Source organism: Pithys albifrons, chromosome 18 (assembly GCF_047495875.1).
Source record: "Pithys albifrons albifrons isolate INPA30051 chromosome 18, PitAlb_v1, whole genome shotgun sequence".
Classification (NCBI taxonomy): Eukaryota; Metazoa; Chordata; class Aves; order Passeriformes; family Thamnophilidae; genus Pithys; species Pithys albifrons.
The window spans coordinates 2,798,516-2,821,807 of NC_092475.1; the positions used below are offsets into that span (position 1 = coordinate 2,798,516).

At 43.1% G+C, this 23,292-nt stretch overlaps 2 protein-coding genes across 2 annotated transcripts in view; both read left to right on the plus strand.

Annotated features, from left to right (window-relative positions):
- Positions 1-329: 329 nt before the first annotated feature.
- Positions 330-13,904, plus strand: PCMTD2 (protein-L-isoaspartate (D-aspartate) O-methyltransferase domain containing 2). Its single transcript, XM_071572545.1, has 6 exons — positions 330-764; positions 3,601-3,929; positions 5,200-5,302; positions 7,038-7,209; positions 8,113-8,236; positions 9,633-13,904. Exons 1-6 carry the CDS (start codon positions 337-339, stop codon positions 10,010-10,012), a joined length of 1,536 nt encoding a protein of 511 aa, XP_071428646.1. The 5' UTR covers positions 330-336; the 3' UTR covers positions 10,013-13,904.
- A 2,636-nt stretch (positions 13,905-16,540) lies between these two features.
- The window catches only part of LOC139680175 (peroxidasin homolog), a 43,011-nt gene continuing 36,259 nt past the window's right edge, over positions 16,541-23,292 (plus strand). Inside the window, exon 1 of the mRNA XM_071572544.1 lies at positions 16,541-16,704. Within this exon, the coding sequence (XP_071428645.1) occupies positions 16,541-16,704 (164 nt within the window). The remainder of the gene's footprint in view (positions 16,705-23,292) is intronic.

The window sequence follows — 23,292 nt, forward strand, 5'->3', positions numbered from 1 at the left end:
AAATCCCAAAATGCCCCCAAATCCAAGCACTCCACTCAAGTTAGGTGTTCACAGGCTCAAAATTAAGAATATCAAGCAGTTCACACAGTAATTTTTTTTCTTTTCATGATTTTTTCCCGACCCTGACTGTGTCTGATGCAGAATCCCAGCCCTGCGCCCCCCGCACTGAGCCGCAGTGGTACAGTCCAGCCCGCGGCCACCCCCGCGCCGGCTCCGCATGGTACGGCCCACACAGCCCCCCGCCGGGCAGCGCAGTGGTACATTCCACGCCCCCCTCCCCTCTCTCTCTCCTTCTCTCCCTCCCCCCCCCGCCCGCGGCAGTGGTGCGCGCCGCGCATGCGCAGTGGCGCGGCCGGCGCTCAGCTGGGGCAGTGTTTACAGACCGGGAGCGCCGAGCGGACCGACCCGGGAAGGAGCGAAAGGAGCCGAACCGAACCGAAAGCAGCCGAACCGAACCGAAAGGAGCCGAACCGAACCGAAAGGAGCCGAACCGAACCGAAAGGAGCCGAACCGAACCGAAAGGAGCCGAACCGAACCGAAAGGAGCCGAACGGAACCGAAAGGAGCCGAACCGAACCGGAAAGGACCGAAAGGAGCCGAGTTCAGCCAAACCGAACCGAACGCAGCCGAACCTACTGGAGTCGAACGGAGCCGAAAGAAGCCGAACCGAACGGAACCGACCCGACCCGAAGAAAGCCGAAAGGAGCCGAACGGAGCCGAAAGGAGCCGAAGGGATCCGAGTGCAGCCGAACCGCCGCCGCTCAGGTGCCTCTTTTCTCCCCGAATCAATAAATAACCCCCTTTGCTGTTCCTCCCGCAGCGTGTTGTGTCAGAGCAGGGATTACCCTGGAGACCCTCTGGGGGTGAGGAATTGCCTTGTACATTATTCGGAGCCTTCCCCTGGCGCTTGTTTGCCTTGGGGAGGGATCGCTGTGGATCCAGGGGGTTGTTTGGAAGCGGCTCCTCCTCTGGTCGGGCCGCTGGGCTGGATCCTTGGCTGGTTGGTTTGTTTCTTCTCTGTTTTGTTTGCCCTCTGTTTTGTTTGTTTGCCCCCTGTTTTGTTTGTTTACCCTCTGTTTTGTTTGCCCCCTGTTTTGTTTGTTTGCCCCCTGTTTTGTTTGTTTACCCCCTGTTTGTTTACCCCCTGTTTGTTTGCCCCCTGTTTTGTTTGTTTACCCCCTGTTTTGTTTGCCCCCTGTATGGTTTGTTTGCCCCCTGTTTGGTTTGTTTGCCCCCTGTTTGGTTTGTTTGCCCCCTGTTTGGTTGGTTTGCCCCCTGTTTGGTTGGTTTGCCCCCTGTTTTGTTTGCTCTCTCTCTGTTTTATTTCTCGATCTGTGTTTTGTTTGCTCGTTCTCTGCTCTGTTTTCCTTGGAGGGGAGGATGCCATGGGGTGTTCCAGCTCTGGGTTTGTGTCTGTGTTGTGTGAGCAGCGAACCAGCCCGAATTTTGCATTTTTAACTTCGTCCCTCCACAGAATTTTGGAAATCTCTGGGTTTTCTTACCTTACAAGCGAGAAAAAAATTCACCTGGACTTGTTGTGGAGGGAGAGGGTTTTCTTTTGGAAAGTTTGTTAAAAATAAGTCTGCTCACTCTTGGTCCCCATAAAGTTGAAACAAAGATGTAGAATTACACCAAGAGGTATTTGAGTGTCAGAAGTGCTGCAGATAAAACATTGGTTTTATTGGAAGTAGGTTCATGTCCTGTAGAGGTGATAATTGACATCTGTCACAACTCGGGTAGGCCTTGACCTAATTAGAAAAATGTCTCAGGCAACAGTTGTTGTTGTTTCATGTTGGAGAACATGGAAAAGCACTTGTTGTTCATGGAACTGATGAAACCAGGTCAGACCAGTTGTCCCAGTGGGGCTCACGTGCATCAGGAGGAGTTTATTGGGCATCCAAAGTGGGACACTGCTAAAGGCACAACTCTTTATTCCAACTTTATATCTGAAAAATAAGAAATATTTTTTTTAACAGCAGAAAGAGTGGAAGAAAGAAGCAAGGCCAAGAACAAAAACATAAAAGAAAGTCAAGGGAATCAATACCCTCAGGGAAGAGAGTGTTTTAATGTGAAGTGTTACATAAAGTGTATTGACCAGAGATTCAGGCAACCCTGTGTGCAAATGCACTGAGGTTTTGTGCATGTTAAGAGGAGGGGAAAAGAAATAATTGGTTTATTAACTCACCTGAGCCTCAGCTTGATGTTTTTCCCCTCTGAAGCAATAAAACACAATCATTCTTTTTACAGAAAATGAAGGATTAACTGTAGAAAGGAGAGGGGTGGCTTTTTCTTTCAAGTTTTATTAATGTTCTGGAATTGGATTGATGTGTTTGAGACATGAATGGATTAAAACCTGGCTCGAGGTTATTACCTAAGTATATCCTATTCTCTGTGCCTCTCCAGGTAATCAGAATGGCATGTTATTTGAGTAACTGTGAAATTTCCTTGGAGTCCTGGAGCTTTTCTTTGTTTCCTCTGAAAACGAAAGTCTGTAATTTGCTCTTGCTGAATGTAACAAATAAACCCAACAATTTCGCTGTAGGCAGATCTTCTGATCCCAGGAGTGAACTCCAAAGCTGCAGTTTCTGTGGTTATTATTGTGAGCAGGGATAGGCAGTGTAAATAAATGTGTTTTCTGGAAAGAATTTTTTTTCTTAAGGTCTGAGAAGGGGGAAAAAGCTTGGTCAGTTTTGAGTGGTAAGTTCTGTGTTTTTCTCCCCCTATACCTTTTCCTTTAAAACCCACAGTTATTTCACTCTATGAAGCATTATAACCATGTAAAGTACATTACACAGTCAAGGAGGGTGTTTGCTTTTCTTACTCCACCCCAACAAGCCTGAATAAGTCCATAATCATGTCAGTGAAGTCAGAAGTGTTTGTAATTCAGAGATCTCTGCCACTCAAGCATTACCCAATTGAAGGTGAGCTCATCCAGGGCTTAAGAGGACCTAAGAAGTTCCACAGGCTGCAGTGGAAATTCCCTCTGCAGTTGCTGGCTGTATCATTAAGTGCTTTGCTAATTATGGTCTCTCAGGCTCTAGAGATGAGCTGTGTGAAAGTGCATTTGCTGAAGTGAGCAGGGTTGATAGGTCAGAGTTGGAGGTTTTTTAACCTTTGTGAAATCAGCATAAAAAGAAAATGCAATTTGAGATTTTTCTGTATTTGCTGCCTGTGTCTCAGTCTCTTAATTGAGATAGAAAGTCTGCATGTGGCAGGAATTCTGACAGGCCAAACATGCATTTTTGGTTGGGCTTGCAGTGAAAAATGACCTTATAAGCCCAAGAGCTGGAATAATCCTTTGTGTAAAAGGGTTCAGTGGAAAAGCTGACATGCTGGTAAAACGTTGGGAGTGTTTGAAGACAGGAATTGAACACTGAAATTGCCTGTTGTGATTTCCCCCCACTGCTGTCAGGTGCTGGATGCCAGATCTGCTGCATTTTGGTTTTCATTGTTGCAATGGGAGTGCTGCTGGTGATGTTTTTCTGCTGCTTGTGGGCCTTGCAGGATGTAAAAGTCTCTCTCAAAGTACTTAATTTCCAGCATCATAACTTAGTGTTGAAATGCATGTTGTGTTAAATCACCTTCCTTTATTCCTCCTTAGTGTTTCTAGAGGGCTGTTGAAGATGGGAGGCGCAGTGAGCGCGGGAGAGGATAACGATGAGTTAATTGATAACCTGAAGGAGGCGCAGTACATCAGGACAGAACTGGTGGAACAGGCTTTCCGAGCCATCGATCGAGCAGATTACTACCTGGAAGAGTTCAAAGACAATGCCTACAAGGACTTGGCATGGAAGCATGGGAATATTCATCTCTCAGCACCGTGCATTTACTCTGAGGTGATGGAAGCTTTGGATCTGCAACCAGGGCTGTCGTTTTTGAATCTTGGCAGTGGCACTGGTTATCTGAGTTCTATGGTTGGACTCATCTTGGGTAAATACCTTTTCAGTCACGTTAACTGTTTATGTTAGATTATTAAAAACATGTTTTGAAATAGGGAATGAATCATTCCTCAAGTAATGGAACTAAAAGATAGCTGGGAAAGTAAAGAATGCATTAATCCAGTTTGCCTGTTTATCAGAATTCTTGTAACCTTCTCTCTGGAGCCAGATTTCTGTGGCACATCAGAACAGGCACCCATGTAGTTCCAGAGGTGGCTGTAGTGGATTCCTGCAGGACTGGGCACAAACTTGGGGTAGTTTCCCCTTAAGGATGACTCCAGATGAAGATCAGGAGTACAAAGTTGAAACTAGGACTGAGCATGTCCCCAGAATCCTGTGACTACACTGCTCTGTGCCTGGTTTGTGCTCACACTGTCCTGTGTAGACTGAGACATGTTTGAGGTCCACTTTGGACATTTCCTAACAGACAGACTGGAATGTTCTCTGGAAAACACTGAGTGTGGCAGAGCAGATGGTGTGACCACATCCACAGTGGCACAGAGCAAATGACCCGAGTGCAGCTGTGCCCTTACAGCTCACCCCGAAGTGTTTCAGTCACAGCTGTGCTGCCAGGATAGACAGCAAATGGCTGTAGGGTACAGACTTCCCTTCTGTGGGAGTGGCAAGAGTTTTAACTGCTCAGATGTTTGTTCTCAGGGTAGCGTGTCATTCCCACCTCCCATTTGTGGTTTTCTCCAAGGTTTGTTGAGATTACCGAGGACACCAACATGTAACTCCAGGGCTTTTATAGTGAATTTTTGCAGGAGTTACCCTGTCAGTTCTGAGTAAAAAGCACAAGTCCTGAACAACTTCTGTATCTTCCAGTTTATTTTTGCTGTTAATTGAGGTACAGTGATGACTGTTCCTAATTCCTTTGCAAAGAGTTTTAGTGTATCAGCAAGAGGGTATAAAAATAATTCGAAAATTTTTTAGGGATGTATTAAAACATGCAGGCAGTTGTTCTGCCTTGGATTTTTTTTTCAGGTAGTCAGTTTTACAGCAGTGGCATCAGTGCTTGCCTGCTATGGAGAGGTTTCCTCCATAGTTAAGACCAAATGATTCAGAATCAGCTGTGCAAGGCAGAAATTGCAGGTATAGGGTTGCAATTCCCACTGCAGTACTAAGAGAGCTGACCCTGCACTAACACTGACTGTGTGACACTCATGGAAAAATCTGGTACAGAAAGTAACCCAAACTGTATTAATCCTGCTGGATTTTGTGGTTTTGCCTGTTACCATTATCCTGGTGTTCTACATTTGCAGGTCCCTTTGGTGTTAACCACGGTGTGGAGCTCCACTCTGACGTGATCGAATATGCAAAGCAGAAATTGGACTTCTTCATTAAAACAAGTGACAGCTTTGACAAGTAAGTGCAAAAGGGCTGTTTGGATTCATGTTGTGCATTTGGCTTTAGTCGTGGCAGTTCTTGCTCCCATGTGGCCCCCCTGGATTCAGGGTAATCTGAGGATTCAGGCTCCTTAGGCTTGCTGAGCTGCAGTGTGTGACCTTTGAAGCCCATGTGTAATGAGGGGGAGTTTCTGAAATGTTTGCAGTGTTTTTAATAGCAGTGCTGATGTTGCAGGGCTTAGAGGGAGCTGAGGGAGTTTGTTTGTTTTGAAATGCACTTGGAGTAACAGCTTGAAACTTGCAAACACCAATACTAGTTCTTTTTGTGACCTGAGAGCGTGGACGGTGATCAGAAGAATATGAATTAATTTCTGTATTGGCCTAATATGTTTTATCTGAGAAGAGGAAAAATGGCTTTTTAAAATATGAAGGCAGTTTTAAGATGATTAAGTTGGTACTTAAACTGCTTGGGATTTGATTTATGTTCTTCCTTAGAACCTCCATTTTGCTGCTGTCACAAGTAATAACTTCCCAGCCAGATAACCACTGCCAATAGTAACCTCAGCAATAAAAGTTGTAGCTGTCATGATTTTGGATCCATTTCACAGTTTGTTCAAACAGGGAAGCAAATCTTCTGTGGATACCTGATCTCCTCCTCTCCTGGGAGGGAGAAAATTAAAGTCATTACTTGCTGGATTTTAGACTGCTCAGCCTTGTGCTGCTCCTGCTCTACTGGAAAGCCACTGATGGAAGTATTTTCTGGGTGCTGGCAGCAGAGTGACAGTCTTTGGCATGGATGGTGCTCGACTGGGTTTTTTCAGAGTCACATTGCTATTGTTTGAATAGATGGTTTAGGGAAGACTCTTTCCCTCTCCAGACCAATATAGCTATGGAGCAAAAGCAAACTGAATTCAGAAATGATCCTGACTGGAAAGTTGGCATTGCTGAGGGGTGTCTGCTGGGCTGTGCTGTTGGAACACCACGTGCAGGAACTGTTTGCTGGCTGCTCTGAATGTCCAGCACGCTTTGCAAAACCAGAAAGCTTCAGGAAGTGCCTAGAAATAAATAGGTGCTGTGTTGAGCTGCCACTCAAGACACCAGAAGAATGGATGTGTTGTACAACTTCATAAATGTAGGGCTTAGAATTGATGTGGTTTTGGAACATGTAAGAAAACTACAATCATCATAGGATCATCCATTTTTCTTTTAAACTGAGTCAGAAATGCTGTAGGCAAAAGGTCAGTTTTTATGAAGGGTAAAATCAGAGTTCTTTTGAAGCTAATGGCAAAACTTCCATTGCCTTCAGGAAGGCATATTTCTGTAGCATCAGGTGACATCTCCCCACAACATCTGAAAACCAGTTAAAAGCTTTTGAAGATGCACAAATAAACCCAGGGGCAGTCTTTAAAAGACTCTGGCATTTGGAATCACAGGTCTAATATTTATATTTGCATATTGTAACTGAGTCAGCATTAGGTGACTAAAAATAGCTCATTGCATCTCAAGTATGACATTCTGCATCCTTATCCTTGGAGATTCTAATCCATGAACTCTGACCTTATCGTTTCATAGTTTTGAGATTTCCAGCTGTGTTCTGTTACAATAATGTCTAGAATAGATGGGCTGTGGCGGAGAAATCCTGTAAAACTGTTGGTTTTTTCTCAAGTGTTTTTCATAGTTTGACAGAATTTTGAAGAGAATTCATTCAATAAATTGCAGTATTTTTGTCTGATACAAGTTTTCTTCACTTCCAGGTTTGAATTTTGTGAGCCATCCTTTGTTATTGGCAATTGTTTAGAGATTTCTCCGGACTGCACTCAGTATGACCGTGTTTACTGTGGTGCTGGAGTGCAGAAGGAACATGAGGACTACATGAAGAGCCTCTTGAAAGTTGGAGGAATTCTTGTCATGCCTCTGGAAGAGAAGGTTGAGTGCCTTTCTTCTATTTCTCTTTCAGTTATTCTTAATTCTCATCTTGGTTTAGTCAATAGCTGTGCCCTTACCTTGCCCTTGTAGCAGGTTGGAGAAAACATTAAGTGCACCAGTTTTCACTGTGAGTGGAAATTGAACTCTGCACATTCATAATATTTAAGAAATTTATAGTTCTACCAATTCACATATTGCAGTTAATTGCAATTTGGCCTTTTTGCTGCAGAAAATGTAAGCAACACTTTGTTCAATTATATAATCTGGTGTTGTGCTTGATGATAAAATACAGAATTTTGCACCATAACTGGCTTGTGAAAGAGAGTGCAGGTGTCCCTATTTACAAGTGTCAATGGATTCTTTTTAGTAAAAAGTGAGCAAGTGTCCCTGTGTGAGCTCAAGATTGAAATTCAGTTTATCTCTGTCGTGTAAAGGTGTGTTGGTTTAATGGACTCGCAGGGCTGAGGTGTGGGTGTCTGACCTTTTCTCCCTGTCAGGGTACAGAGGAGCAGAGTGCAGGGTTTCTCCCCAGTAAGATGATGTGCAGTGAGTTAATGTAAGAGATTTGGGCAGGAACATAAATCCAGTGATCTGCAGAACTCTTCAGGAGTGAATGTTCTCAGTGACTGATGAGTTTTGTCAGGCATCAGACATGGCAGTTCTGCCCCAGAATGGAGGGAGATCTGGGAAAGCACAGTGACCCAACTGCCAGTGACCATGCTCTGTTGCAAGGAGTTCTCATTTTTTAAAAAAACCCTGTATTTCTCATTATTTCCTTTCACTGTTGTAGCTTCTACTACTTTAACCACTTGTTCAGGCAGAAAAGTCATTTGTTCATTTTTTTGATAGAAAAATCTCACTGTAGTTCACGCAATGGACAATAATCTCCTTGTTTTGCTTTAGTTGACTAAGATTACTCGTACTGGTCCTTCTGCCTGGGAGACCAAGAAGATTCTTGCTGTTTCTTTTGCTCCTTTGATTCAGCCAAACCACGCAGATTCAGGAAAATCGAGGCTTGTTCACTTGCGTGAGTACAGACATTCTTGAGCGTGGGGGAGGCTTCTCCTGCTGTTTGGCTGTGAGCTGTAACATCTCTAGGAATCCTTTCAAGGAAAATTACTCCAAGTGCTTCTTTTTTGGACAGTTGTCCGTCCCATGCCAGAGTAGGGGCTGCATAAAATGGATTCTAAATCATGGACTCATAGAATGGCCTGGATTGGAAGGGACCTTAAAGATCATCTCATTCCATGGGCAGGGACACCTTCCACTAGACCATCATTCTAAATATAAGTTATTTGAATTTTTCCCTGACCTTTGAGGCATGTTTGGTTATTTGGTTTGCACATTCTGTTTCAATCCTGAGTGATGTACTGTCGTGTTTCTCAGGCACTGGGCCCTGTTAATGGAAAATACACAACCCACACCTGTGAACAAATGTTGTATCTACTCAAAGACTCTCACCCTCCACCAATTCAGAATTGTGCTGAGCCTGGAATGATTGAGGGATACAAGCTGTGCATTTCTTTGTGAGCTGTTTAAAGTGCAGGTTGTATCAGTGGCCTCAATCTTTAGATTAAGACTTCAGTGTCAAAAGGCCTCTGAAGACACAGATACTTTCATAAAGAGATTAGTCAGGCTTTGCTCTTATTCTGGAAAGGTGTCTGCATGATGAAAGGTGCTCAGGAAACAATCCATACTGTGCTGAAAAGTCCAGCAAGTGCATGTTTAACATGTTTTGTATGCAGGTTGCCTTAGTGAGACCTGCACATATATTACATGTAATCTTTTTCTGCTTCCTTCTGCACGAGTTACATTGTGTATTTATGGGCTGACAGTAAAACAGGACAGTCTTACAAGCCATAATGTGGGAGGTATTTTAATACAGTAACCTATTATATGCTTCTATGCTTCTATAATTCTAAAAAATGGTTTCCAGCCTGTCTTCACCCACTATGTCTGGAGCAGTTTTTGAAGAGTATAAATAGTACTTGTGTTTTATAAATGCAGAACTTGGCACAGCTGAAGTAACAGCTCAACAGAAAAATCATTTTATGGAAGAGTTAAATAGACTTCAGGTCTGGTTATCTACAGTAGGAAAACAGCTTTTTCTGAGTAATTAAACAGATACAGGTCTTATTGCTAAGTCTTCATTCTTATAATCTTTAAGATGTGTACCTTAAAATAATCGAGAACTTGAAATCAAAATAGGGAATTTTTTTTAATGAGAGAAACGCATAATTAAATTTTGTTTGGAAAGCTGCAGTGCAGTTTATCTGAGTTGACAGGAGTTGAATAGAGCTGTTTGTGCAATCACAGCAGGGATTTCAAATGGCCTGATTTAATTTGAGCAAACAGAACTTTTCCTGTGAGTACCTTTGTGGGGCAGTTTCTCTGTATGTGCTGATGCTCCTGTCTCGTTGCAGCCCCCGTGGCCGTTCGCAGCCTGCAGGACCTGGCTCGCATCGCCATCCGAGGAACCATCAAGAAAATAATCCATCAGGAAACGCTGAGGAACGGGAACGGGCTGAAGAACCCGCCCAGGTTTAAACGCAGACGTGTCCGGCGCCGGCGCATGGAAACCATCGTTTTCCTGGACAAAGAGGTCTTCGCCAGCCGCATCTCCAGCCCCTCAGATGATAACAACAACAGCGAGGATATGGAGGAGGAGAGGCACGAGGAGGAGGAAACTAAACCCTCTGAACTAAAGCCAGATCCTCCTGTAAACTTTTTGAGAGAAAAGGTCTTGAGTCTGCCTTTGCCTGATCCCTTGAAGTATTACTTGCTGTATTACAGGGAGAAGTAGTTTCCTTCTTCTAGGAAGTGGGAAGTAGGCAGAAAATAAAGTACTACTTAGGGCTTGACAAATGTACACCACTTGCTTGCCTGCAAATGTGACCACCCAAGGCAGTAGGCTCGCTGGGGAATGTGGCTGCTGTAAACTTCAACATTATAGCTTTTTTGAGTTTCTTCTTCCTTCTCAGTTGTGTGCTATAGTTTTATCCTACAGCAGGGGTTCCTTAGGAAGCAAGTTGGTGAAATGCTCAGCTGCTTATGGAAAGGAGGATTTAATTCCCTTGAAACTAACTGCACAGAGATACTCTGAAAATCTCATGGCTGCTCTACCGAATATCAGTTTAGAAAAACTCTTAAGCAGTTCCTCAAAGACCTTTCCTGTCTGTGCTCTCTCCCACTAAACCTGCCATGTGTTTATCATGGTGTGTGTTTAATGGAGGGTGAAGATTATTAGTAAAAACTGATCTGGCCAATCTTGTTTCTTCCAGTAATCTGAAAAAGCACAACTTTTACAGAAAGGAAAGAATTTTTGGCATTACCCTTGTGGCATCCAGGTTCTGAATGAGAAGGAAAGCATCAGCTCCCCTTTGGTTTTACTGTTTTACTTTCAAGCTATATATAATTTTTCATTGAAAAGTAAAAGTGTTTTACAGAATATTGATTTTTTTAATGGGAAACACCTGTTCTAGTGAACGAGTTGGTTTTTTTTTTTTTTTTTTTTAAAGCAGTGGAGGCAAATTAATTGCAAAGCTGCTTAGCTTTGACAGGATGCAAGGATAGTCAGGGTTGGGACTGTTGTTACTGGAAATGTTTACAGAGTAATTCTGAGTGAGGCAGAGGGTAGAGAGAAGCTGCAAAGCAGTGAGTTTGTGAAAATTGACTGTGAAAGCAGAATCTGGGAGTTTTGCTGTCGTGTGAGCCCAGATGATCTAAGTTAAGTCCAGAGTGCCAGCCTGAGAGGTAAATCAGCCAAATAGTTTTGTAGAGGGTATATAGAACATGAACACAGTCTAGAAAGCCAGATTGGTGCAGTTCTTAGGTGTTCTGTGTGTGCCCCTGCTGTGGCAAGGTGGCTGGAATACAACCTGGGCCCAAGTGTTCCATGATGGTGGCTGGGATGAGGTTGCTCAGCTTGGTACATTATTTGATTCCTGCAGCAATGAAGTTGATGTTTTAACAGGCTCATATGGAAGGACTGGATACTCTTCAGTTTTTTGGATGTGAGCTCTCAGTTTTACTCCCAAGTCTTCCTGTCACAGTGACAGGAGGAGATACCAGGGAATCACAGCATGGTTTGGTTGGAGGGAACCTTGAAGACCATCTGGTTCCAATCCCCTTCTGTGGGCAGGGACATCTTCCACTGGATCAGGTTACTCAATCCCCATCCAGCCTGGCCCTGAATAGTTCCAGAGGTGGGGAGTCCACAATGAGTGTGGACAAAATATACCATGTTTAGAACAGTGTTACTTGGTTCAGCCTGTTTGAAAAGTCTGTCTAAAATGGTAAAGGCTGGAGAGAAACTCTTGAGTGTGTGTGGATGTGAAATACTCCTAAAGCTGGGAGGGATGAATGGCCCCCTCAACAGGTGGTGAGTCTGTGTTAAGGCAGTGTCCCATCAGAAGCACTTAAGTTGGTATCACTTTGGTATCTTTTATGTTTTTGTGTGTGTGTGCTGTCTCCTTGTTTTCTGAGGAGAAGTGAATGAAGACTGTCTTGCAAAATACAGTGGGTTTTTTGGTTAATGGTGCTGAGTTGCACAACTTGCTTCATGATAAATAGTGTTTCAGAGTTCTGTGTGGCTTTGAAAATAAATGGATACTCTTTGTAGCCTGAGCCTGAAGTGAAGAACTCTTTCTTGCTTTATAGGATTGTTATGAGAATACCATCTGGTAACAGTGCATTATGTGGCTGCTGGCACATCACACAGTCACAGGCTGTGTTTTGCCTCTGGTTTCCTAAGTCTCCATTTCTGGTCTAAGTGGTACCCCAAGTTAGTGCTCCCTTGGATTTTTATTTCTGTAAATGGGGCAGTTGTGTGGCCACTGAGCTGATGGTTTCCTGTAAACATGCATGTACCCATCTTGTAACTCTGGCAACTACAATGGATTTCTTTCCACAGATGAAAATTCTGAATGTGGTGGTAAATAGAGGCTTAATCTTTGTATAATTATTCTCTGTGCTCCCCCAAAGGCTGTTGCCTCTGTATTTGTAAGATACTTCTGTTTAATGGCTCGTCCCAGGTGCCTTTCTGTGTTGTGGCACAATTTCCATGCCCCTCCATAGTTCAGAGTGCCTCCTGCTTTTGGCTACCAGGTCATCCTTCAGTTTAATTACTAAACTTTTAAAGAATTTCCTTTAAAAATGACACTAAACTTCAAGTTTTTACAAGTAAGTCTTGCTGAGATCCTGCTGGAGCTGACCAGTTGAGGGAGGATTATCTTTCATTTATCCCTGGTTAATTTTTATCCCCATCCAAGCCCCAGTTGTAAAAGATTTGATCGGATTTTTCACCAGATTTGCCTTTTTTTATTACATTTGCTAGATTTTTGTAGCTTTCTGTAAGATGCATAAATACTGCTATTTTTTCCTGGATAAAGTTGAATAAAGAAATATATATATACAGGAAATTTATGTTGTAGGTTGTCAAATTGTCCCCTTGTCCAGAAAAACCCACAGATCCAAACAAACACATAGTGGAAATTTTATGTGTAATATAACTGTGAAATAGCTTTGCTTATAGCCTGTAAATAAGGGGGAATTGTAAATACATTTTCCCTCTGCACAAGCACTTGCACTGTAGTTTTTTAGGCATTTCTAATAGAGGAATTGTAGCAGAGCTGAGTTTGTATGGTATGTAAGCTGTCTAGGAATTTTAACTGCTTTGTTTCTTTTTGTGTTCTAAGTAGTCACCACTTTTATTGTGACTCCTTTTAGGTTTCATTCCTGCAGTAAATTTGCAAAAAAAGCTGCTTTAATCATGGGTGTGTAAGTTGAAGAATCTCTGTATTGAAACTAGAGTTAAATTGGCCCGAGGCATGCAGAAGTGTTACACAATTTAAACTTTATTAATAAGTTTCTGTATCAGTAAATTCAGTAAAGACTTTTTAGCCTTCTTAACCTGGCTTTGCATCATGTTGTGATCAGAATACTTCATACATAAGTACTTATTTCCATAATTGAAGGTTAAGACATGAGAACAGCAGAAAAAACACTTAATAACATGGTGCAGGTGCATAGTTTTATATGAACTCCTCAGAGTATCATCTCTGAAAGAAACCTGCCCAGCTGATGAGTTCCAAACCTTTATGTAATGCTTTGTTCATGATGATACTTGGAATCAGCACACACAGAGCTGATCTAGATTTAATGTATCAGAACAGTTAAGGAGTGAATTCACTTACCTGGCTGACTGACCTCCAGACAACAGATGCCCAAAGGTGAGTCAGTTTATTATTTCTGTACTTCAAGGAATTGCCTAAACCAAACATGCCAGGAGTTTGTTCTGTGCATTCTGACCTGCAGCTCCCCTCTTATCACCTGGGCTCTGCTTCTGTGCTTAATTAACAGAGATTTTTAAGAGCTGGTGTTCAAGGCTTTCATTTCTCTAGTATTGAGAATAATATTTTGGCTTCAGCTGTAGCAGAAAACTGATCATAACAGCAAATACAGCTGCTGCTAATTAAATGAATCTGTTATTCCATAGGATAATTGCCTGTCTGTGTGTTTCTTCCTGTCATTTGTGTGTATGATAAATGTCCTTTAACCAGATATAACAGGAGATTAGTTTAATGTTAATGTTTTCCTTCACATGATGCTTGCTTGAAAGAAAATCCTTTTCTGCTTTGGAAAGCCATGGATGTGTCATAGAAATGGTATTGAGGAAATTAAATTTGTTAGATAATGTTTATGTTCACTTCATTGTAAAATGTAAAACATCACAGTTCTCTGGGATGTAGGGAGGGGTGGGTTCCCTGAGGGAAATCTTTGTGCTGGGACAGAATTCATTGTTAAAACAAAGAATGGTGGTGGGGGGGAAAGAAACACACCTGAGAGAAACCCCCAAACTTCCTTGCATTCTACAAGTTTGAAAAGTCTGTGCAGAAGAAGCTGGAAATGCTGGAGAATGGAACACAAGGGTTAACTTTAATTCCAGTTGCTGAGGAGTTAATTTCTGATTCTTGCTCACAGCTGTGTTCTCCTTTTTAAACAATTTGTCATGTTGATGGAAAATCTGACAACTTTATGGGAGAGGAAGGGGACTGGGATTGCTGGTCTTTCATAACATCTCACAGTCATTCCATTTGTCATGAAGGGAAGATAAGCAAGGTAAGAGAGGCACAGTTCAAGTTCTAGGGAAGATCTTCTTGTAAAGTCAATGTGGGGGTTGCAGAACTTGCCTTTGTGCACTCAAATTATTCCCTATGGCTGCTGTTAAATCTGCTGACTTGGCTGAAGATCCCATTCCTACAAAGCAGTGGGCAAATACCCATCAGTGCTTCCTGAAGCTGCTCCCCATGGCACAGCCAGGCCATGAAACACAATTCCAGGCAGTAGGTACAGAAACCTGACTGATGCCTGGCCCAGCCCTCCTGTTGCAATATAAATAAATAGAAGAGACATTTATTTGGTTGCAGAGGGTTGGTTTAGAGCTCAGAGTTTATGCACCAAGATGTAGTGGGAGGCAGGAGCAAAAGTCCTGTATTTATGAAGTGGCCAGATGTGCCAGGGAAAATTATAGCCCCAAAATGCTCAAGGCGTGATTTGGAGAGAGAATTTTGCTTATTTTCCTAGAAATATTTCCTTACAGAACAGCTCCTAAGTAGCTGTGCTACCCTGTCCTAACAAAGTCCAGTGTGTTTTGTGGAGAGAAGATGTGGAGAGCAATCAAGAGAACTTCAGGCATGAAGACTTTAACAAAATGTGCATTGTCTGAGTCACACGGAGGATGTGCTTCGAATGCACTGATGTCTCAAATTGGAATTAAGAGCTGTCATATTCATCCGGAGCAATCTGATCTCAGCTGCCAGTTGTGGTATAAAGACCGAAGATGATAATTTGCCTTTTACAACCCGTTTTTACAAGGCAGCGTTGAGTTGGATGGGGTTGGGTGGCCGCTAGAGGACACTCTGCCCAAAACCATGGGGCGGGTCCGGAGGGGGAGCAGGTGAGTTCAGAGAACTTGCTTAGATTTCCAAGTGATGTCCGGGCAAACAAATAGCAGATTGCCTGAGGACTGGGTGCAGAAAACCTGCAGGATAATGCTCTTTTATAGCTGCAAAATACACAGCTTTTACCTTCTGTGACACGAAATTTTAGGTGAAACCCCAAACTTCAGGCTCTCCCCAAATGCTCAAGTGACAGAGAATCTGAAGGGAGTTGAGAACCAGGGAGGTATAAAAGTCAGTCTTGTTAAGTGCTCCTTTGTCACATTAATTATTTTGTAGTTTACAGTGTAAAGCAGATGTGCAGGTTCATGGGAAACTTCCATTTGATCTTCCAGATAATGTGGAATGATGCTGTGTTTGGACTTCAAGTACCTTTAGATCCCAATGTGTGTTAATGCCCCCCTCATGCCAGACCCACACATTTAGGATCTTGTGCAGTAATAGCAGAAAACCTAAAGACAAGCTGGTTTCACTCTAAGCTTCTTTACCAAGGTGATTAATTCAAATGCAAACAAATCCTGCCCTTTGCATCTCAATTTTACAATCCAGTGGGAGAAACAAATGGAAGGCTGCATTTCCTACAGTTCAAACTCAGTGTATTTCATTGTTTTTTTCTCTCTTCATCTCTCAGTTGCCTTTAATTTCTCCAAAATCCTGACATTTTTTCCAGCTGCATCCTTGTAGAAATTTTATTTGGCAAAAAGTTCTTTGAAATGTATCAGCTTTTACTCTGCATAGGAAACTTTACAGGTTGCAGGATGGGGATTTGTCTTTATTTGCAGGTTATTTATCTCTGTTAGTGATCTCCCTTTTAAAATCCCTTACCTATAACATTCTCTGCTCCCATTGATGGTTGGACACATATTTTTGCTGGATGTTTTAAGTACATGTGATAAGAGACTGCCCCTATCTCAAAGTCTTCATGCCCAATACATTTGATAGGCTGTTAGAGAAGACACTCTCCTTAGTCTGCAGAGTGTGTTGAGGCAAAAAATTTGACATAAAAACCTTGACCCTGGATCTTTTGCATCCCAGCTCAGCCCAGGAAGCCCAGGATCAGTTTTTGGTTGTTGTCCATGAAGGTGCAGCCTGTGAGGAGTTAACTTGCTGTTCAAGAGAAGCAACAAGGCGAAAATAAATCAAAATTAAGAGTTTATATTTCAGCGCCACAACTAAAGAGGGGTGGGGTCAGTCTGATCTTCAGTGATGTACATAATGGCAGAGGGGGTGGGCGGTTGGACTGTCAAACTGCCTTAATTTAATTGCAAACACATGCTGATGAGTCCCCTCCTCCTGGACCTCAGGGCTGGGAAACTTTTTTTTGTCAGCTCCCTGCAGTTCAGAATTGAGGCAAATGCACTCCAGCAAGCACCATGCTCATCAACCCTTCAGCTCTTGGAGGGTTTTTGTGTTTTCTCCTCCTGCCTGGTCTCTCCTGCTCCTGCCCCAGTCGCTGCCTGTGCTTCAGGACCACGGTTCGATGTATGCATCTGATGCTGGACACCATCCCCGAGGTCCCGCCCCAGACAAGCATCCTGTGAGTAACCCCTTCCTTTTGCTGCCTTTCTTACCTGCTTGGGCTTTAGAAAGAAGGACAAAAAACAAAGTCAAGGCCAAAGATATACTTTTATCTTCTTTTTTTTTAACCCTGCAGAGTTCCCTGCCTCACAAACTGCTTCAGGCTTTAAAAACACAAACCAGAAACCAATTCTTTTGGCATCTGTTAATTGCTAATGGGACCATCAAGGGAATTGAAAAATTTAATAAGAGTAATGCCAGGGCATGCACTGGAAGGCAGTTTTGGAGAATGAAAAGTCATAAATATTAAACTGAGCTTATAGAAAGGTGCACAGTTTGTATTTTAGGAAGCTTTGAGTGTAGGGGAGAGAGGAAATAGGTTTTTGTCTCTATGGGCACAAACACTTTCTTAATATGTACAACACCATTTCATTCCTAAAAGTTTAAGTACTGTTCTTCCAGTTTCTATCTGAACTATAGAAACCAAACTTAAGGCTTATTTGGAAAGTAACAGCTGTGATAACTCAGAGATTCCTTGAGAAATAAAGTACCTGTGGGTGAGGGAGACATTGGCTGAGTCCATTCAAACAGGAAACGTGGAGGAAAAGGACATGTAATGCTTGGACTCTATCAGCTCTTACTGACAGATGCAAAGAGCACTCCCCTGGGATTCCAAACTAATCTGAAACTTAAACATGTCTTTAAGATGAAGTGACATGTGACAAGATGCTTCCCTTTGTACTATTCTCATCTGATCACTTGGCTTGGAAGACCCTTTTTGCAAATGGGAAAGGCTTTCAAAAATCAATCTTTACACTCATCCTCAAACTGCTGCCAATTGTAAAACTCTTTCCATGAGCCTGAGCAGCATTTCCTTCTGCTTATAACAAACTAAATTTTATTTCAGCTAGCACATCCATAGCAGTATTTCTCCCACAAACATCTCACTCATGTTGCTAATGCATTTTCTCTGCTGGCAGCCTGAGGAACATGGTGTGGGCAGGATGCTGGCATTGAATTGCTGCCATCGAATTGCTGCCATCCAGTTCTGCTTTGGTGGATGGAGATCACAGAATTTCCAGCATTAGTGACCCACAGGAAAAGGTCTTCACTTGCTACAGCTGCCTAAGCTTTGTCTCTCCCTGGGTTGTTGATGGAGTGGTTATTTGCAGTGTGACACTGCTCAGAACTGTGCAGGCTGGGTAGTGGTTATCTGCTCTTAACAGCAACTTGCAGTGTCTGACTCTTCAAATTGTCACCAATTTTTTTCCCCCTTATTCCCCTGCATCTTGAAATATTAAAGTATTTTAAACACCCTGACATTGTTTAATTTTAGCAAAGTAACTTGTTCCTCCTTGGTTAAACAAAGATTTTTATTGAGGGAAAAGTTTGTTTCATTGGCTGAACTGAGATATTTCTGAGCTCATTAAAGCTTAATTTATTTTCTGTGTTTGTTAATGTGGCAACATTTGCTCCCTCTGGCAGAGCACACTTCATTCTCTGTGCTGCAGGGGGCAAAGCCTGACCCTGGTCCATGCTTGTCCTTGCAGCTTTAGTAAAATTCCCAATAGTATCTTGCTGTGATGGAGGTGGCATTGAGTTGCTTGTAAAACTCAATGTAGAAAGGTGGCCAGATTTTCCAGTGCAGTCACCCTGATTCCCTCCCCTCTGCTCTGTTTTGTATCTACACTGCTTGTCAAGGGTCCGTGTTTTCCCTGCTTAACCCTTTGGAAAGCTGGTTTATTTAGTTGAACATTAACTTTGAATGGGAAACTGGGTTAAAACATTAACCAGCTGGCACAGGTGTGAGACATAAAAGTAGTAATATTCCAAAATGACATGACTGCCTTTGTAGACAAGTATTTTTTAAGGCAATTTATCTGGTCTATTCTCTTTTACTACTCTCTGCATAACTTTAAGCAAACCCCATACTGGTGAGCAGAGACCCCCATAGATATTAAGACAAATGAGCCTGGTGAGTGCTCTGTGTTGGCAGATTATGTGCCTTTGTATGGTGTGTGGCAAGGAAAAATCCTGAATTTCTGGCTATCTTGAAGATCTAATGTACGCAAATGTATTTCCCAGCCAGCATCCCATTTTATCTGTTATAAATAACACTTGAATAATTAAACTTTTTTGAATTGTGGAAGATCAAAGAATGCTTCTTAACCAAGCCCTGACTACTCCAGCTTTTTGGTATGTTAATCTTTCTCCTGGGAGGACTGTTGTGTCAGACTGAACATTCAGAATTATAGCAGGAATAGTCTTGGTCATGGAGTCATTCTGAGTAGAAAATGGGGGATATTTTCCACCCTTACCCTTTGGTATGAGCAGGACAGAGTCTGTGGCTGCCTCTCCAAACACCCATCCCAGGCTCCAGCTCGATTCCCTCGCAGAACAGCTGCAGTTTCCAGATGGAGTTTGCTTTGAAGTTGGAAGTTTCGGACTTTTGGACCTCCGTGACTCTGTGCCATCCTCTCTCTAACAATCCTGGAAGAGTGGGGAAGTCTCCGAGCTGGCACATGCTGTGCTTCCCCAGTCCTGTTGGCAGATGGCCCCCTTGGGGCTGGAGCCAGCTGGCAGAACTGGGAGCCGCCCATGGCCTTCTCCGAGCGATGCTGGGATTGGCATGGAACCAGTTCCAGGATTGATGAGCTGTTCCTGGCTCCTCTTTGGTTGCCATTCCCCTCCTCCCTTCCCAATCCCAGCTGGGTACAGCTGAGGATCTGCCCCAATGCCTGGTTTTAGCAGTAGAACATTTATCTTTGGTAACAAAGTCTGTTTTCTCCCGAGCAGAGAAAAGGATGGCAGGAATGACTACCCATGTACAGATAAGCTATAAAAATTCATGGTGTAGAACTGCAAACATATTTTGGCTGTTGCCTGTTCAATTGGAACATGATTATCCAGATGTGATCTGCTGGTTAGTGCTGGGATTCAAGCAGTTCTTTCAGCCAGCAGCCCAAGGAGGGGAACAGCTGTGAAACATACCCTCCGAAAATTTCAATAGATCTTTAACCTTCTCAGTCATTTATTCTACAGTGTGACATTTAAAACAATAAGCTTTGAAACGTGTGGGCATGAGTGGAAGAAATCCATGGAAAGCAGTTCCCCTCTGGCTGGCAGCTAATGGATTGCAATCTAATTATCCGTGGGTTATTCTCCTTTCTGCATTATGCAGAGCACATAATGAATGAGCCCTGCTGGAGAAACACAGCTGAGGGCACAGGCAAAGACGGGGCAGGATCTGGGATCTGAGCACAGTGCTGGCATGAACTGGAGGTGACCCAGTTGTTCACAGACCTGGTTGCTAATTGGGCAGTGTAAGCATGGCCAGCTCACAAGTTTTGTTTCCCTTCATCATTGTGCTGATTGTTTGGTGGCTGCTCAGTTCCTCTCCTCCTCCTGCGGGAGGAAGGCTGGAGTAGGACAGGATGTATCTCTCTTACTCTATTAATGAGCATAGTTTTGAGGAGGAATTTTATACATTTGTTGGGGAAGGGTTTACTGAGCAAATGAGTTCTTGGAAATGCTGTTCCCTTTGTGGTCTCTGTCGTGTGTTTTGGGTTGAAGAATGGATTACTCATTTCCTCAGAGTGTGATGGTCTTACATGCAGCCATTAAATGCACACCCACACATTCTGCATGTGCCAGGTGGGGTCTCTTTCTGGCTTTTCTCACTGTAGTATTTTAATCCTTATTAAACCTTTTAGGGGTGACAAAATCTTCTTTCTGTTCTATTTATAGAAGTCCCTTAATTGGAAGGAAAATGGAGAAGGAAGGTATTTAAAATGTATTTTCCTTCTAGAAATATTCCAGCATCTTTTAATGAAAACATCCTAACTCTTGTGGTTGTAGCTACCTAAAGTGTTTGAAATCCTGCCTTGAATGAACTTCCCAGTGCTTCAGCATCAGGTTCCCACTTGAGTATTTGTACTTTTGTTGCCCTCACCACATCCTTCTCTCCATGTGTGTACCAGGGTTTGTTCTGTGCTTTTTAAGGAGGAGTCAGTAACTTTTGGTGAAAGAATTGTATGTGTATTCTGGGTAAAAACTTATATGGTCATGCTCTTAGAAAAGCAAAAGACTGACACCTATCCTACATATCAAAGAGTTTCTTTTACTTCCTCTGGATCAGGGTCAGAACACGTTCTAGGAGGGAAATTTGTCTTCATTTGATGTGGGAAATGTCTTGATTAGAGGAAGGAAACAGGCATTAGGTTAAGAGAGCCCTGATCCTTGCTGCCATGAATTCCCAAGAATAGACTCAGCTGGTTTGAGTAGAATCAGGCCCTAAACTCCATACCCACTGCTAGTAAATAATGGCTCAAATTATCCGAGATTGATGTCTACAACAATTTTTTATGTAATCTTCCTACTTGAATATGTGTCCAGGACCAACTATGTATTGCAGGTGTTCCTTGCTCCTGTCCTTGCTGGCAAGAGGGATGCCATGTGTCAGTTGAAGTTATTCCAGCAGAGATGAGGCACTAGCAGATCTCTCCAGTCCTGGCACTGCCTTCCAGGCCAGGTTCTGAAACACAGCATTCCCACCAGACTACATACACATAAAAAGTGGGAGCAAACCAGCTTGATACACCAGCTGCTTCATTATGACGCAGAGGGAGCCCTTTAGAAAATCTGACTCCTGTTTGTGGGAGCTGAAATCTTAAAAAGCTGGGTTCAGGAATGCCTATGGTAATTTCTTAATTAAAATCTAGTGTTCCCATCCCTAAAACTTCAAAATGTAAGTGGTGGGGCATTGCAACAGGAAACCACAGGCTGTTCTGCAGAGTGAGGCTCCCTGCCTCTGCTTGTTCTCCACTGTTCCAACCATGATCCCATCATCTCATTTACTTGTATTTCCATGCTGAACATATTTTCCTTCTTCTTCACTCTCTGAACAGTCAAATCTTGATGTCTTAAGCTGGTATGGCCCAAAATAGCCAGGACTTGGAAAAGCCCCCAGCCCTGAGCCTCCCTGCAGTTCCTCCTCTGCCTTGCAGAGATGGTTCTGCTCAGTGTCCATGTAGGGATTTGGAGATGAAGCCTGTCATTTATTAAAGCCATTTGGGGACTTGTGTGGGAGAGGGACATTCCCAAGTTGGGGAGCTGATGACAGTGAAACTGGAAGACTTCATTTCCATCTCAGCAAGGCAGTTTTCCCTTCTTGCCATGACTGGAGTGGTTTGGCAGGATGAGGGAACCTGCAGAGCTGACTCTGATGTTCTGCAGATAAGCAAGAGAAACAAGCATCTTTCTGATAAATGTTTTGGCTCTTCTTATATATGGAAAACTTGACTTAGAGGATATTTTTAGGATGTGTTTAGGATATCTTTGACACCTTGCCTTCCTCAGGAAATGCTGGAAGGTATCTCAGCATCTTGTCTCTGTAAAACCACCTTTGCTCTCTGTGTCTCTGTTGGTAATGATTGTGTGGCTGCCAGTTACCAACCAGTTCTGGGTGAAATGGTCTAGAACTGTCAGCACCACTGCTGTGCACAAAGGATGCTTCAATGAAACAAAGCCAGCAATTTCTGTGGAAATGCAGTAAAATGCCTCTTGTAGCTAATTATCTGCTTAGTTAACATAGTAATACATGAGTCTGTGAAAGCCTAAATAGATTAAACAGAAGTGGAAGTTTCTTGTAAAAGCCATTGATTGCTTTATGTGCTAATCACTGATAATTATTTAACACAATGCTTGCAGGGATGATTGTTCTGAGAGCAGCTGAGAGGTTCAGAATGATTGGAGTGTCATTCTGTCAAGACCCATTTCCCAATCCATTTGCAAATTCTGGCCTTCTTTGTAGCTTCTATTATAGAGCTAAGAGTTCCCAAATTCAGAAAAGGTGAGTTGCTTCTGTGCCAGGTCCTAGATTATCCACATATCCAGCTCCCTCTCCTGTCAGAGCTGTAGTGCTTTGATGGAAGGTTTAGTGAGATTTTCTGCTGGGCCAGTCAAGCTGGTGTTGTCCAGAGGGGTCAGTATTGGGTGACACAGGACAGCTGTCCCAGGCCTCCAGCAAGCACTCTGTGTGTGAAGGTAGAAGAGAATCTGAGATCTTTTAGCAGCAGCTATTCCCTTTATTCCTTGTGGGAAGGTATTTTGTGATCCCAGACTGCTGGCCTTGAAAACACGGGGGGGAGTTAAATCACCAGGGATTATATTTTTATCCCCATTTTGCAAATTCCCAGATGGAGAAAAGCAGGCAGAGGGAGCCCAGCTGCTGGTGCCCAGGGCAGCTGGAAGCAGCTGGGCATGGGAGAAGCTGTGTGGTGGTGGGTCCCTGTGAAAAGCACACTTGTTTGTGAAAAGAAATCTAAATTTCCAGCGTGAGTGCCCTGGGAATAGAGAGAAACAAGTGTTTCTGTGTAAGAGGAGATAACCCTGCAGGGAGTGTTCTCAATCAGATCCATCCAAGTCAGGACATTCCCAGTGCAGCCCTCCATGGCATTCATGGCCAGTGATGCTTCAGGTTAAGGAAAGGTCTGGAGAGAAAACACTATGGATGAGGCAAAGTATAGGAGTTTATACACAGTAAAGAGGAATATGTGGGTTCCTCTGCATCTCCAGGGACTTTCTTTGGTACCAGGGTACAGAAAAA

Coding starts and splice junctions, on each gene's coding strand:
- PCMTD2 (XM_071572545.1), top strand. CDS start 337: ATGCGCAGTGGCGCGGCCGGCGCTCAGCTGGGGCAGTGTTTACAGACC. Junction 3,930..5,199: donor TATGGTTGGACTCATCTTGG/GTAAATACCTTT, acceptor CTACATTTGCAG/GTCCCTTTGGTGTTAACCAC. Junction 8,237..9,632: donor ATCGAGGCTTGTTCACTTGC/GTGAGTACAGAC, acceptor GTCTCGTTGCAG/CCCCCGTGGCCGTTCGCAGC.